This window comes from Tachyglossus aculeatus, chromosome X1, assembly GCF_015852505.1.
Source record: "Tachyglossus aculeatus isolate mTacAcu1 chromosome X1, mTacAcu1.pri, whole genome shotgun sequence".
In the NCBI taxonomy this organism is placed as follows: Eukaryota; Metazoa; Chordata; class Mammalia; order Monotremata; family Tachyglossidae; genus Tachyglossus; species Tachyglossus aculeatus.
The window spans coordinates 23,526,506-23,543,730 of record NC_052101.1 but is presented as its reverse complement, the minus strand read 5'-3'; the positions used below and the strand labels follow the sequence as shown (position 1 = coordinate 23,543,730).

The 17,225-nt window shown below is 42.0% G+C and overlaps 2 protein-coding genes across 2 annotated transcripts in view; one reads left to right on the top strand and one right to left on the bottom strand.

Moving 5' to 3' along the window:
- INSYN2B (inhibitory synaptic factor family member 2B) overlaps positions 1-8,781 on the bottom strand; it is a 109,741-nt gene extending 100,960 nt beyond the window's left edge. Inside the window, exon 1 of the mRNA XM_038771965.1 lies at positions 8,669-8,781. The gene's annotated coding sequence lies outside the window, so the exon portion shown is untranslated. The remainder of the gene's footprint in view (positions 1-8,668) is intronic.
- The window catches only part of LOC119949834 (dedicator of cytokinesis protein 2-like), a 381,064-nt gene that overhangs the window by 287,836 nt on the left and 76,003 nt on the right, over positions 1-17,225 (top strand). Inside the window, exons 40-41 of the mRNA XM_038771675.1 lie at positions 11,091-11,189; positions 16,805-16,899. Of these exons, the coding sequence (XP_038627603.1) occupies positions 11,091-11,189; positions 16,805-16,899 (194 nt within the window). The remainder of the gene's footprint in view (positions 1-11,090; positions 11,190-16,804; positions 16,900-17,225) is intronic.

Genomic DNA, 17,225 nt, shown 5'->3' with positions numbered 1-17,225 from the left:
GTTTGTGCACCTTTGGTTTTTTATTTGATTTTCTTAACAATGCCCCAGTTTTAGATAATAGGCACAGAATAGACACGGCAGTTGAGAGGCAAAGGAAGTCCTGGGAATACAAAATGTTTTGCTCTTTATTTTTCAATGGTGTTATTTTTGCAGGCTAAAGGATTTGAGTGCCGCAGCACCTGCAAAAGAGGAATTCTAATAAATGCTTTTTTACAAATATTTGCATTAATGTTGGAAGACCGTTAGTTCTGGACCTCTTAAAGTGTTTCCTGTCAGAAATGACAGTGGAAAATCAGGGACTTTAGGGAATTTTATCTCTGTATTTGTTAGACTGAGGACACTGAAATATCACAGCAGAGCAAATATACATACATTATGTCTAGTCATACCACAAAGGAAAGTGGACAATTGAGGCAGTTATTTGGATAACACTTCCAAAAAAGTAAGTTACTCTAAATGACGTAGATCATTTGCAAATTTATCTCAGGTTATCACTTTTGTCTTAGAATATTATTTAAGAATACAAGAATTTCCGTAATAGAGCCAGTCATAGATCCACTCCAGTCTAGTGTTCTGTCTCTGACAATAGCACATAAGGATTTTTGGAGGAGTGGTGTGTTTGCAAAGGTTTCTCTCTTTGCATTTATACCCATGGTTAGAGACCTACCTCTTAATATTCCAAGCTCTTCCATCCATTAACCAATTGCAAACTGTTGTTTGAGAATCGATTTAAATGGTTTGTAATCCTCCTCTGTTTTTTCCCCTCTACAAGTTTCCCCTCTAGTAACCCATTATACATCGCTCATCCATGAATGTGTCCAAATCATTCTTGAACATATGTCACATGAGCAAAGTTTTTGGACAGCATTTGTCAGTTAAAAATATTATCTTTGCCTTGATCCTCCATAGGGAAAGCTCAGTGCAAAGTATCAAAGAGTAAGTATTTCCTGAGCAGTGCAGGCAAAAGTCAGACTTAAAAGAACCAACATACTAGGAATTCAGATAACACCAGTCTTGCCACTGAGTTCCCAACTGCCAGCCAGAGTGGGTGGGGTGGTGGGAAGGGAGGGTGGGGTCATCAGGACAGTTTCTGAAGCCCAAACTAGAGGGCCTCAGATTGAAAAAATGAGGGCCCAGGGTTGCCAGAATCTCTGTGCCGCAAGTTGTATATAGCAATGAGGAAAGCAGGACACTTGTACAAGGAAGCAATCTCCCAGCTTAGCTCCCTTGTCTGCATGAACCCAACCTAGTATTTATCACTTTTCTGCTGAAGTGAACTAAAAAGTACCAGTTACACAGCTCCCTTTTATTAGATTGAAAACATGAGTGGGTTTGCAGCACTTTTAATACATATAGATAGGATCCGTTAACTGAATGTTAACTATATGGTTTTTCTGATTATTATGTCAACTAAGTGCAGGGTGAATGCTCCCTTTTCCTCTGACTTCTCCCAAACTTACAGGCACTGCCTATGCCTGGGATGTGCCCCATCCCCGTCTCCTCCCCTGATCAAAATTCTTCATCTGTCAGGATATCTAGATCACAACTGTTTGTGAGGATTTGCAGAACTGGAGAGATTTTCCCCCCAAATGTGGTTCTATCAAAAACTGCCCATCTTGAGAAGATGTGCGACCTGCAGGGTGCTGTGCATGGAATCCCAAATTAGCTTATAGGGGAAAAATGGGTAGAGCGGTACTGATATTGAGCAGATTTCTCAGAATTACCAGAAGATGGTGATAGGGTGAGCAATTTGAAACAGTCTGTGAAGAACAAATCAGACAAATGTGACATCTTCTTTGATTAAATTCCTAGATAAGGGAATGGGGACTGAATCTCTAGGAGTTTAGCACAAAGACCCTTAGTTAAAAAATTTTTTCATTTAGTGTCACTTGAAAATTCACTATTCAGGGGAAGGACAACAATAGAGCAGTATGACCCAAGTGGAGGTGGAAAGCCACAATTCCTAGGGTGTTCTGTTCCTGGGGCTGACTCTTGGAGGGCATCAGGGTCATTGGGTCATTCCATCTTTTTGCCACACTTCACAGTCACCCCTATTAGTTCCATCAGTGTAGTTTGGAGGTTGGTGATTATAAACTCCTGTACATGTTTCGGAAGTTCTGATCAGTTAGCACCCATTCTGTGTGTGACAGGAAGGGCTATAGCAAGAGGTTCCTGGAAGAGGTTTTAGGAGAGGGATCAGCACAATCAGGCTCACTGTGGTGGAGGTGTCACAAAGCCTCCTTCCTCAGCCTCTCCCAGAAATCCCAGGGCTGCTCTCTCCAGCCATTGGCACCTGTTATTTCCTGGGGCCTTTAGACTTGAGATTCATAACTGGGAAAAGATGACAAGAGAAAGCTAATGTAAATGGTGTAAGATAATGACTGGAAGGGGCTGATGCTGTTCTGAAGATCAAAGCATGGGACAAGTGAGAATTCAAAAGATTGAAAGACAAAAGAAAATAAAGGCTGGGAAAATTGCAACTCAATAAAAGAGTGAGCTATCATCCCCAATTGATCAGATGATCATTAGCAAGATGGTATTGGAGTGCATTCATGCCAAGGAAAGTCTGAAACTGGGGATAAATGTACAGTGCAAAACCTTCCCAAAAAAGGTTGGTCAACGTGACTTCGCATTTTGTAGATGAGATTCCTTTACGCCTCTGCACCTCATTGGTGTATTTCACACAAATAATCAGAAGGAAGTGCTAAATCCAGAAGAGATAGAATGTTTCTCATCCAGTGTTCTGCAGGAAGGGTTCAAAGGTATGTCCAAAACTGAAATCCTTATCTTCCCTCCCACACCCTGCCCTCTCCCTGACTTTCCCATTCCTGTAGATCCTTCCTTCCCACCTACCATCCTTCCCGTCTCACAAGCCCGCATCTCCATCCACTACCTTGCTGGGCTCAATTTCTCATCCTGTCCCGACTGGATTACTGCATCAGCCTCCTCTCTAATCTCCCATCCTCCTGTCTCTCCCCACTTCAGCCTGCACTTCACTCTGCTGCCTGGATTATCTTTGTGCAGAAACGCTCTGGGCATGTTACTCCCCTCCCCAAAAATCTCCAGTGGCTGCCTGTCAACCTACGAATCAAGCAAAAACTCTTCACTCTCGGCTTCAAGGCTCTCCATCACCTCATCCCCTCCTACCTCACCTCCCTTCTCTCCTTCTCCAGCCCAGCCTGCACCCTCCGCTCCTCTGCCGATAACCTCCTCACTTTGCTTCATTCTTTCCTGAACTGCCGTCGACCCCCTTGCCCTGGCCTGGAATGCCCTCCCTCCACACATCCGCCAAGCTAGCTCTCTTCCTCCCTTCAAAGCTCTACTGAGAGCTCACCTCCTCCAGTAGGCCTTCCCAGACTGAGCCCCCTTTTTCCTCTCCTCCTCCCCATCGCCCCCCTGCCCTACCTCCTTCCCCTCCCAACAGCACCTGTTTATATGTTTGTACAGATTTATTACTCTATTTATTTTACTTGTACATATTTACTATTTCTTTTGTTAATGATGTGCATTTAGCCATAATTCTATTTGTTCTGATGATTTTGACACCCGTCTACATGTTTTGTTTTGTTATCTGTCTCCCCCTTCTAGACTGTGAGCCCGTTGTTGGGTAGGGACCGTCTCTATATGTTGCCGACTTGTACTTCCCAAGTGCTTAGTATGGTACTCTGCACTCAGTAAGTGCTCAGTACATATGATTGATTGAATGAATGAATGAATGAAAAGTATAGACGGGGAGTTTAGTTTCATAGGACCTCCTTCTTTGTGGGGCCTAACTGCAGGTTTCATTTTTGCATGTTGATTCAGCTGTTGCAACCCTAGAGGGGGGAAACTAGAAGTGGTGTCCCCATACCGAACCTTCTAAAAATTTTCCTTAGCTTGGGAACCAGATCCAGATGAAGGACTCTCCTGCCTTAAAGGGGAATTTTTCCTTAACCCTCAAGACACAGGAAAAGGTAATCAACCACAGATTGGCCCTGGAGCCTAAATGGAAAGCTACAAGCCCGCAGGTTTTTGAACTTTGTGAATCTCCAGTAGTTCATCAGAGCCAGACATTCATTGTTGAAAAAGCAGAAGACAAATTGACAGTTGGTTCTAAGTTTAGGGCAAGGCACCGGGTTTTGCATCATCTTGTAAACTACACTCCTTCCTAGTACTGGCCACCTCCAGATACTCAGTGTGGAGAAGAGCAACGCATTCGAAGCAGAGAATTTACTTCACTGGACAGACCGCTGATGTCAACATCATCAGGATCCTTGAAACACAGTGGGAGAAAGGGTTTTTTAGCCTGACCTGATTTATTGGAACCGTACTCAGGTCTGAGTTTCCTAATCTGCATAAACCCCAAAGTGAAGTCCCTTGGCGAGTTGCCATAATGCAGAACTGAGGTTGGAGTTGATGCACTTCATGAAGGGGGGTTCTCTTAAGCATTTCATTTCTTCTTATTTTTGGCAGTTTTTTTTTGGCTTACTAGAGCAACATTTAGACAATTATCTTCTGCTGAGTTAAAAGCTATAGAGTGCTGAATAACATTCAGTCACTGAAGAAAACAATGGATCCAGAGCACAACAGACTTGAATGGTTTTAATCATAAAGCCGAAGCTGTCAGGAAGATGTGCAAATAGGCTACCTGGGCTTTTGTTCATTCATCTGTGAGAGACAAGAAGACAAGCCCAATGAACTTGAAGACATCAGAAGTCAATATAAAAATAGAGTCTGAAACCTATGACTGCACAAAGAGGCCTACTTCCTCCTATAAAATAACGATTAGCCGGAGCTGCTCATTGATGATGGACGGCCACAGTTGGAACAAGGAAGAGTCAGGGCTATAGGTGCCATTTATTTATTTGGTAAATAAACACCTGGCCTGTTACCAGTCACAGTGTAAGTGCTTACGTACTGAGATGGCCTGACAGCACAGCAGCAATATGTCAAGGCTGTTTGTCTGGAGAGGGGACTTAGCTAAAGTTCAGGCTATATCCAATGCATCATTCCAGGTCAAGAGAGCTCCTTTTAAATACAGAGTCATGCTTAAATTTTGGCACCTTCAGGAGGAACTCTTTCCTGGCACTCTGGGTCAAGAGGTGAAGCATTCTGAAGGTACACAGAGTGTTTCTGAGGCTGTACTGCATTGGCGTGTGCAAGAATTTTGGAGTTGTTGCAGAAGGGGTCAGTTTGATCTTACATACCATACTCCGCCACCAAATGGCATTTCTCTGTCCCAGCTACATACATTTCTAATATACAGCACTATTATTCTACCCAATACATATAACTATTAGCACAGATCACGTCATGGATGACAACATTTCTGCTCATTCGGCATCTTTCGCAGCAAAGGGATTCCCCTTCTCTTCCCCTCTCCCAAAAAGTAATTTCCCAACAGTGTTCTCTGAAGCAGTGAAAGATGAATTAAATTTTGGCATCATGATTTCATTTTAATCATTTTTCCTATATACCTGCAATTTTTCCTAAAGTCAAATCTCCCACCACACTCTATCTAATAAACCTGTATTTGCTGAGCAAATTGGCAGCCCCCTGACATGTTTATTACCGAGAATGTGAAGAAAAGGGAAAAAATGCACCCCATCGTTTTTTTTTCCCAGAAGCTTTGGTTGCAGAGGATGTGATGTTGTTTGGAGGAGGCCAAACTACACCACCATAATCTCTTCAGGGACAGGAACTGGGCTTTCTACTTCCCAAAGTACCTGGTATGGTGATTTGTAAATATTAGGTGCTTGAAAAATTATGCCGAGAAGAATGTGGGAGGTGAGCATGGTGTTTAGGAGGTTCTATAGCATTCATGTGGGTGTTCTGAGTTCATTAATATCCCCTCTCTCCTCACCCCCATCCCAGCACACACAGACACACACACAGACACACACCCGCCCCCCCCCCCCACACACACACACACCAGAGCTGATCAGCACCCTCCTCTTCTATTCAGTTTGGATTCTCTGACCCACACAAACCCAAAACCATAAACATACTTCAGAAGCCGAATTCTCCTTCGTAGCAGGGTCCTGGATGACTGCTATAGATGAGTTAACTCTTTCAAGCCACGATTATAACATAGCCTCTCCCAGGGGAGGTCCCATTCTAGGGACCTGAAAGGATTAATTCTCCTTTTTCTAACCAGAATGTCTGACATCGTCATTTCTGATTCCCTAGTCCTCTGTTTAGCTCAGGAAACACACAGCAGACACTCCAGCAGAGAAACCAGACCTGTTATGTAACCACATGACACACATGTAGATTAATGTAAATACTCTACTCTTTGCTGGTCAAACTCCCCCAAAAAACAAACAAAATTCATGGATCGTGAAAGGAACTTCCCTTTTTTGCTGCTAAGTTTTCCTTGTTTGCCTTTTAGGGTTTTTATTTATTTTATTTTGGGCTTGAACATTATTTGAAGTTACTATGGTAACCTGACACCAACTGGTATTGCATAGTAATGTTGGCATTTGGGTTGCTAGCTATATAAGTTCTCTATTTCTTAGCCTCAGTATCTCCTGGGTTCTCTGTCCTACCATCGGTGAGCTCATTATGTCTGCCAATCTCAGATGGATTGGTGGGGAATTTGCCTCAGATATTGGAAGCATAACATGCCCAGGTACCCACCGTTTGTAGGTCGTAAGTTTGTTCTGGTGGTTGCAGTGTTTAGAGAATCAGTTGTTACAAAAATAGTCCTACCTCACAGGTAGTCTGGTTAAAGGCAATGTGTGTGTGTGTGTGTGTGTGTGTGTGTGTGTGTGTGTGTGTATAAGCGCTTAGTACGATGCTCTGCCCACCATAAGTGCTCAAAAAATACCATTGATTTTGTGTGGGCATGTGTGTACCTGCATAATGAGCACAATAAAGATACCGTTGAGATTTGATGGACTTTCTGTGACAACTCATGCTTTTCTATATGTTAGTGTCTGGCATTTCTCTTCAGTGACCCTACTTTCTGCACAGCATCTCAAACAACCCAGTTAATGAAATTTTTACCATATTACATTTCAGCCTTCCTGCTAACCACCATTCAGATCGTGGCTATTATTTTGTTTTGAGGTTCTGTAGTCATTGAGGTGATCAGACCTTCCTAGTAATGGGATGAGTTAATTTACAGGATTGATTATACAGTATTTCTTAAGAGTCTCATATGTCAGATAGTTCTTGCCACTCTTATGCTCTTAAGTATTCCCTCGTCCGTCAAATGCTCCCACTGATTGCACTTATTTTTACTCATTTGACCTAGTTTCAATCATACATCATCAAGATGTAATTCATTAGATACATTTTAACAAGGCTTAAATGTAGCAGAGGTGACTTAACTAGTTTGTGCTTGAATGACTTCCAAGTTTCTAAGGTAGTTTCTCCCTGAAATATAATATTCACATCACCTCAATTATCAAAAAAACAACAACATTTAAAATCCATAATCAGACCAGGAATGCTTAAAGTTAAATGAATGTATCTGACAGTCTTCTGCCTCGTAGTAAATAAACATTGATTACTAGGTCCCAGAGAGGCTAGAAAGCATTTGTGAATGGAGTGTTGTAACAATTAACCTGGAAAAGGGGGGAAGAGGGAGGTGACAGATAATCCCTTCTGGGCAGTATCCAAATAAACACACCAGTTATTACCTTGGTTGCTGACTGAGCTGGGAGTTGGAGTTGAAGTACTATAAAGTTTGATCAATGTTAAAACAATGAGGCAGACATATTCCACGATGCTGTCTGGAGTGTCCGAGCAGCTGGTAAAAGAATTAAATTCCTTTGCCCTACCCTCGCCTAAAAAAAAATCCGATTTTTGGAAGAGAGGTCTTAAACTGAATAGGAAAGCAGGGCTGGGGAAGTTGCCAGTTAAATGGTCATTCTCAAGATTTTTGCTCAGAAATAATGAGATCAGACAAGAGTATTGTTACTCTGCCTCTCAACGTGACAGAGAGGATTTTTTTTAATGGCAGGGGGGAGTGTCTTTTCATACGACAAAACTGCTGCTCTCCTCTGTCTTTCCAGTTTATCTATCAATCAGTCACATTGATGAAAATTCTAACAGAATTCAGATCAGGAAGTGACCAGAGGAAAAGACTAGCAATTTCAGTTGCATGAGAACTCTGCATATTTTACTAATATCAAAATATCCGAAAATTTGCCCAATTTACATTTGCGTTTGTCCAAACTTTAGTTACATTATGCTATAATACCACAGGAAACCAGCTAGTTTTTTTTTCCTTTTCCATGTGCACTCAAAGCAGAAAAACTATGTGCCAATAAGTCATTTTGATCGATCTGCAAGCTGTGTCACACTGACCAAATGTAAAAAAATAATGCGGATTTCATGAAGCAGTTATTGTCTATTAATGGGAAAAATGATATTTCATAGCATTGAAGTTTCTAAAAATTCGAAAAGTATGCTTTTATGCTTAATGTCCAACAACTTGGGCTAAAAATCAGTGCCCCCCCCCCCCCCCCCCCCCCTGCCAAATTTTAATCTAGACTGTTGGAAACCACAAGCAGCACTCCGATGACTGTTTGCCCGGCAGTCTGTTATTCCTGCCGGGAGTTTATGTTCAACCATTTAAAAGAAATCATTTCAACATGAACCTTTGAAAGTAAACTGATTTCAGAGAAATACTAGCATTTTTCTCAGAACATTAACAACCCAAACCATACAGATCTCTTACCTTGAAGCAGTGGAATTACCTGCAGAAAATGTATCTCCTTAGCTTTGCCGGGCAGAAAGGGTTTTGACTAACGGTAAAATTACTCCAAAAGAAGGTATAATAAGTCCTTTACATTGTAATTTTCACTGTGTCCATGCAAGAAGTGTACTAGGGCTGCTCACGTAGGAATAAATAAAAAGCGGTACAAACTGCACAGCAACCACCATATGAAAGAGAAAGACCTCTAGTGGCCATAACCTGAACACTTATTTTTTTTTTTTAATTTTAAGGAGGGGAAAAATCACACACATCCTCCCTTGCCCTTAGTTGGTTGGCTCTGACAAACCACCCACAGCAGTAGTTACTGTTTAGAGGAGCGGGAATTGGTTGAGTTGGAGATGGAAGGAAAGTTTGCTGTCAGTCAGGCTGGTCCAGGGTCATAGATCGGAGCAGGTCGGGGAGAGATTTCCCCCAAATCATTTAACACTTCATCAGACAAGGTTTTGTCTGTTGTCCCATTTCTGCCCTCATTCCATTTCTCAGGAGGTCTTTTCAGAAGGCTGGGCATTAGAGCTTCAGCCTTTCCTCCTGGTCTCATAATCGCTTAGTACAGTGCTCTGCACACAGTAAGCGCTCAATAAATACGATTGAATGAATGAATACAGTAGTACTGCAGTCTACCTTTCATTGCTGTCCCAATCGGTGGTATTTATTGAGCGCTTACGGTGTGCAGACATACTAAGCACTTGGGAGAGTAAAAAGTGACATTCATTCATTCAATCGTATTTATTGAGCGCTTACTGTGTGCAGAGCACTGTACGAAGCGCTTGGGAAGTACAAGTTGGCAACATAACAGAGTTGATGGTTCCCTATGCACAGCGAGCTTACAGTCTTGAGGAATGGACTAGGCACTGAAAAGAGGTAAACCTGACTGAGGAGACACATTTAAAGATTGTCTCTCACGGGTCTCTCTGGACTATTCTCTCAACAGCAGAGACCCTAGCTGCAGAGAAATCCTACCTTGGAAGGGACCAATCTGGGCAGGATTGTGGATAAAGTGTATGATGATGCCCTTATGCCTGCTCTGTTTGAATATTTTAATTTAATGTAAGATGACTTACATCGAATATAATGGCTCCTTTCCAGAGATTAAGCAGGGTTCCAGCAGGTGGAAATGGGAATATGCTAACTCCACCTACTTGCGTAGTACATCTATGAGTACACAAATTTCAGATGTAATACAATTCCCATACATCATCATCATCAATATTTATGGAAGGCCTACTGTGTGTGAAGCCTGGTCATTGATCATTAAATACTTCATCATCATCATCAGTCATATTTATTGAGCACTTACTGTGTGCAGAGCACTGTACTAAGCGCTTGGGAAGTACAAATCGGCAACATATAGAGACAGGGGGGCACATAATGAAAGTAGAAGACAGGCTCCCTGCCCTCAAGAGGTGACCCAGATCCATTCCCATTGCATTCGTGGGCTCACCATTCTGATGGTTTTATAGATTTCTGTCTTTTGTGGGGTCCTGAAGCATTATTTATTTTTAACAGCCTATTCAAATTGGGGAGCATTTGTCTAGGTAAATTTGGGCTTTTGGGATGGTAAAGGAGGGGTTGCCAGCTATTCTCACTCCCCACTGAAGACAGAATGAGAGGAAAGAGACTTGGACTGCAACAGGAGGGACTTTGGTTAGATGGAAAGAGGAACTTCCTTAAAAGATGCATGAGGTACCTGAACAGACAACTGAGGCTGATGGTGGAATCTCTTTTTGTACTGAAGTCTTTAAAATTAAGATTCTCACTGGTCTGACTGGTTTAGATGTTTTCATGTTCAGAGATAGATGAGGTGACTGCTTGAGAAGCTGTGTGGCCTAGTAGAAAGACAATGGGCCTAGGAGATAGAGTATCTGTGTTTTAATTCTGTCTCTGACTTGCATGCTGTGCGACCTTGGTCAAGTCACTTAACTTCTCTGTGCATCAGTTTCCTCATCTGTAAAATGGGGATAAAATACTTGCTCTCTTTCCCCCTTAGACTGTGAGCCCTGTTGAGGACAGGGACTCTGTTTGAACTGATAATCTTGTATCTACCCCAGCACTTAGTGCAATGCTTTACACATGGTAAGCACTTAAGAAATTCCAATCAATTAATGGTATTTATTGAGCATGTACTAAGCACTTGAAAAAGTACATTACAACAGAGTTTGTAGATAGTCTAGGCTATAAGCTCACTGTGGGAAAGGAATGTACCTGCCAACTCGATGATGATGATGATATGGTGATCCCTGCCCGTAAGGATCTTAGAATCTGTATTATTATTATCATCATCATTATCATTATTATTAGGGCCACTTCCAAGCTCTATGATTCATAAATTCTACAATTTGAATATTTCCATGTCTTTATGGTATTTTTTATTTGTTTCTGACAGAGTCACTTTGTGGCATGTATGACAGCCATCTTAAACCAAATGGATGACCACCATTACACATCATACATAGAGACGTTCCATACAAGCTCAGAACTTGTGGTGAGTAAGTGGGGGCTCTGGGTTGGGGCAGTAGCTATTGTAGGTGTTCTCGTCATTCATTCCTGAAGTATTTTGTTCTCAGGAGCACCAGCTTTACAATTACCCACAGCACATGCCATCACTGAAGAATTGGGTCATTAACCCAAAATGTAATATGCAGCAATCCTTCACTGCTTCGAAACTGATAATCAAGAGCTATTGAACTCTTTTCATAGTTATGGTGATATCTATAATGTTCTTCATCAATAAAGTGGTTCTTCATGCAGCAAGCAACATGTCAGAGTGGCTGTGAGTGTCTCTCTGCCTCTGTCTACATAAGGAACAGTCACGATGAAGTGAGAGGGACCATCGCAAAATGAAGATCTGACACTTGAGATATCTTTACTGTGAAGTGTTTCCCAGAGCTTTGAAAGGGCCCCTGAAAAAGTTGTAAAACACACAAGCCCCCACTCTTAAGCCTGGGCATGGCCTTTAGAGAGAAGGAAAGCCTCTGAGCTCTTTGTCCAGTTTCATGGACTCTCCATATCTCCTTCTGGTCTGGTCCACTAATGGGTAGAGTAGGGGAAGAACTCAGAACTGGGGCCTTGGCTTGCTCTCTCCATTCATCCCACCTCCCAGCCCCAAAGCATTTACATACATATCTGTAATTTTATTTATTTATATTAACGTCTTTCTCCCCCCTCTAGACTATAAGCTCGTTGTGGGCAGGAAATGTGTCTCATGTATTGTTATATTGTACTCTCCCAGCACTAAGTACAGTGTTCTGCAAACAGCAAGTGTTCAATAAACACGACTTACTGACTACCTAAGGTACCTCTTGAAAGATGCCAGGATTGTGCAAGGAGAACTCAAGTCTGAGTTGTATTTTGTGTGTGAATTCTCTAACCCCCATCTCCTGTTTCTACACCTCTCCCTAGGGTCCACTCTGACCTGTTTAGTTCATCCATTCAGTCCTAGTTCATACTCCATGGGCTCAGATCCTTATAATCATTACACCTAGTGGAAAGAGTTTGGCCTTGGGAGTCAGTGGACCTGGGCTCTAATCACGACTCCGTTATTTTTCTACTGTGTGACCTAGGGCAAGTCACTTAATTTTGAGTGTCAAGTACCTCATTTGAAAAATGGGGATTAAGACTGTGAGCCCTATGGGGATTGTGTTCAACCTGCTTACCTTATATTTACCTCAGTGCTTAGTAAAGTGCCCAACACATTGTAAGCACTTATTCATTATTTCAATCATTTATTGAGAGCTTACTGTTCAGAGGACTGTACTAAACCCTTGGAAAGTACAATTCATCAACCGAGACAATCCCTACCCAACAACGGGCTCACAGTCTATTAATAATAGTAATAATTATGGTATTAGTTAAGTGCTTACTATTTTTAGAGCATTGTACTAGGTGCTGGCATAGATACAAGATAATCAGATCAGGCAGAAGTACCTGTCCCAAAATTGACTTGCAGTCTAAGTAACAGGGACAAGTATTTTATCCATATTTTACAGATGAGGAAAGTGAGGATCAGAGAAGTTAAGTGACTACTTGCTTAAAATTAGACAGCAGGCAAGTGACAGAGCCGGGATTAGAACCTAGAGCCTCTCCTAGGCCGGAGCTCTTTCCACTAGACCCCTCTGCTTCTAGTTAGTAGTAGTTTCTCTGTCTTTAGCCAGGAGTGAAATGATAATGGGAAGAGGAGGATGAAAGAAAGAAAGCAGAAAGCAGAAAGAAAGAAGGCAGAAAATACAAGGAAGCTGGCAGTATTTATTGTCATTTCCTTTTTCTCTTTCACCCAAGGCTTCTGGAATCCATAACAGGGATTGGGATTGAGAAGGAACAGAAGTGGGTGGAAATCAGTCAGTCAGTCGTATTTGTTGATTATTTAGTGCAGAAAACTCTACTAATTCAATCATTCAATTGTATTTATTGAGCTCTTACTGTATTCAGAGCACTGTACGTAGCACTTGGAAAGTACAATTGGGCAACAAATAGAGACAATCCCTACCCAACAGCGGGCCTGCAGTCTAGAAAAGGGGAGACAGACAACATAACAAAACAAGTAGACAGACATCAGTAGCAACCATATAAATAAATTCCTTATTCATTCATTCTCAATTAAAAGGCCTTGAAGGCTGCAGCTGCAGTTCTTTTCAGGAGACATTTCTGTATGAAGAAAATTTATCATTTTCCAGTTCATATATTTTCTCATCAGGTCTTGATGATCTTAGGTGGACACACTGACAGGAGAGATTTTACGAAAAGGAGATTTCTCTTTTTCCATATCAAATATGTTCTTTTTAGGCCTTGAAGACCTGAGGTAGAAGAATAAAAGCAGAAGGTTGTTTGCATGAAGCGAACTTCTCCTTTTTCACCACAGATAATCTTGAATCACTCTCAATTAAAAGGCCTTGAAGGCTTGAAGTGGACTAATGCACAGATGTGTCTGCATGAAGCAAATTTTTCCTTTTCCAGCTTCATATATTTCTCTTCAGGCCTTGAAGACCTTGGACAGTACATTAGAATAGTGTTTACATGAAGCCGGTATCTCCTTTTTTAATCCCATCTATGCTCTTTTCAGACCTTGAAGACCTTAAGTAGGAAAATTATCAAGCCAGTTTTTGAATGGAGCAGATTTCTCCTTTTTCTATCTCATATATTGTCTTTTAATGCCTTGAAGGCCTTAGGTAGACAAATTTAAGCAGGAGATTGTTCAAGTGAAGTACATTTCTCCTTTTCCACCTTGTATATGTTCTCTAAATTCTCTATAAAAGACCTTGAAGGCCTAAGGTGGAATAACAAACAGTACTATTTTCTGCATGAAGCGAAACTTCTCCTTTCCCAGCTCTTAAGTATTGTCTTTCCAAGCCTCGAACGCCATAGGTGGAAAAATAGGTGGGATATATTATGCTTGGTAGAATACAATATAACAACATGAGACACCCACAATGAGTTTACAGTTTACAGGAGGCTATTTAGTGGTTTTAAGCATCTCATCATCAAACCAGCTATGATCGGTGATGCAGACTTTGAACCAAAGATCAGGACAAGAGTCAGAAACTGTTTTCCATCCCACATCCTGAGTGATCGAATATGAAGGGATGTAGGAGAGGAGGGTGGAACTCCCTTCCAGGAAGGGACCCGCAACCCTGTGCGGGCCCTGCCATAGCAGGTGGGTGTGGGAGGAACCAGATCTAGCTTGCCTGCTCACAGGCTGAAGTCGGAGGGTCAGCAGGACTGGGGGAAAACAGAACTTTTCTGACTCACCATCTGCTATTCCCAAAGAGCCTATCTTAGGAGGATGGGATTTTATGTGAAACATTTTTTTTTAGTTTCTTTTTCTTTCTTCTTCCCATGCAGATTTGCTGTACTTAGTGTAATCCTTCTGGGATGCTTCCTCTTGACTTGTTGGAAAAAAAAATTTCTTTTGCCAGGCAGGGAAGAGCAATATAAGGAGGAGGGAGTTGGCTTCTACTTCGTTTAACAGTTTTGTCCTCACGTCCTCAAAGGCTCTGGAACAGCTCCCTCCTACACCACGCGCGCACTTGTGTGTGTGTGTGTGTGTGTGTGTGTGTGTGTGTGTGAATCTAACTCTGTTTTCTGTGCCATATATGATAGGCTCAAAATAGAAATTAACACCTTCTAAACTGAGAAGCAGCAGCCCAGTGCTTTTCTACCTATGCAGCCAGCAGCTCTGCCATTTTCCAGAACAATGTCTTCACTGCCAGAACAGCCTCTTTGACTAGTTACCCCTGAGCTTTGTTGGGGCAAAAGCTTTATTGCCATAAATGGAGCATCCGCATCTTTCTGGCACATCCAGCCAGTGCTGCTGAGGGGGCTTCTACTCTACCAGAGAGGGCAGCGTGTAAGTCAAGTATCAATATAAGTGCCAGTGCCTTATCTCTGCATCAATTAGGATGATGTTCTTTCTCCTAATTTCACCTGGAGTGGCATGAAATTCAATCAAGGATACTCGGAAACCTTGAATAAACTTAATTCTCTGTGAGCTCTGGAATTTTTTTCAACCAAAACTCTGGTCCTTTTCTAGAACCCGCTTGCTCTGCCTGAGTGATATCAGCTCTGATGTAAACACGTTATCCTCCCACAAACCATATGCTGCCTATCTGGGGCTCCCCTTGGATGGAGGTGCCTGCAGGCGTGTGGGGACGCTGAGATAAACTCAGATACTTAGATATGTAATTTTGTGCACTTTGTTCTTCCTAGCTGATGTCAGGCACTAGAGTGAGGTAGTGTCTGACGTCTGCTAGAAAGAACAAAGTAATAATAAGAATAAGTTATGTCATTGCTAAAGCATAGTAAAGGGTCCATGGTAACAACAGTGGTGGTTTTGGTTAAGTACTCATTATGTGAAAAGCATTGTATGGAGGACTGGGGTAGAGACAGGATAATCAGGTCAGACAGTCCTTGTCCCTCATTGCGCTCACAGTCTAAGTAGGAGGAAGAACAGATATTGACTCCCCATTTTACAAGTGAGGAAACTGAGGCCAGAGAAGGAAATGACTTGCCCACGGTCACAGGCAACAGGTAAGAGACATAGCTGGGATTAGAACCCAGGTCCTCTGACTCCCGGGCCCGGGCTCTTTCCACTAGGCCACAGGCTTCCCATTCATTTAGTCAGTATCAGAAATTTTCAGGAGTGACACGGAAGAGGAAGCCCCAATCCCCAGCCTTGAGAACCTCATAGGGGTGTAGATTTTTGGAAAACTTGACATTTTATTCTTTAAAAACTAAAAGGATTGACTTGCCTTTGGAGATTGGAATTGCAATGTCCTTCAGCATTTTGCTATCCTATATTATGCATCCTGTAGAGAAGGATGTTTTCTTCAGAATCCTGGGATACAGTGTATCAATGGGTAGTATTAACCTTCATTTTAAAGAAGAGATAGACAATTTCATGTTGCATTTTGTACAATCTATTCATGAATTTGTGTGTGTGAGTCATATTTACTGAACTTTTAATTGTGGGTTCATTTTAATGATAGTTTTGCATGCAGTGAGCTGAGATGCTTTCATAAAATGTAGGGTTTTTATTTCAAGTACATACCTAGAATGATAAATTTAAAATTACACATCCAACAGCCACAAGAAGCATCATGGCCTGGTGGGTAGAGCACAGGTCTGGGAGTCAGAAGGACCTGGGTTCAAATCCCAGATCTGCCACTTGTCTTCCGTGTGACCTTGGGCAACTCACTTAACTTCTCCAAGCCTCAGTTACCTCATCTGTAAAATGGGGATTAATACCGTGAACCACATGTGGACACAGGGACTGTGTCCAACCTGATTAGCTTGTACCAACCCCAGCACTTAGTACAGTGCCTGGTACATAATAAGTGCTTAACAAATACCATAGAAGAAACAAAACAAATAGCAGAAGCAGGAGTGACTTATTGTAGGGATTTTTTTCTCTCTCCCTATTTCACTGATCTTTGTGCAATGGCTCCAGGGAACAAAGTTTTTCAAGTTGCATTTTTCAGTTTCACAAGATTTGCTTTCTGGGATGATAGCTTTCTTTTTTTTTTACCTGATAGAGAATTCTGTCTTGGCTTTGGAGGCGATTTTCTGTAGCGATTCAGAGTTATAATGTGCTTTTTATCATTCCAGGACTTCTTGATGGAAACGTTTATCATGTTTAAGGACCTCATTGGGAAAAACGTTTACCCTTTGGACTGGATGGCCATGAGTATGGTGCAGAACAGGTAACTGAATCAAGTAAACATCCTCTAGGGCTGCTCTCAGTGGAACAGTTATGCTCCCTTAATTACTGGGTCACGGGCTTTCATTGGCGCTGGCAGATATTGTTTGTTAAAACACCGTAATTTGATTAAGGTGCAACATCAGGGGAGATACTTCTTGCTCCTTTCTGGTGTATCAGAACACTTAAAATAAGTGCCTGGTCAGCATTCTTTGCTGTTATTGCAGGCCCTTTGTGGTTCCCGTGCACAGGTGAGTGTGGGGGCTGAGGACTCAGCTTAAAAACACACCTGCAGAGCCCTAATTTGGCTCTCTGCCAAATTGTCTTGCT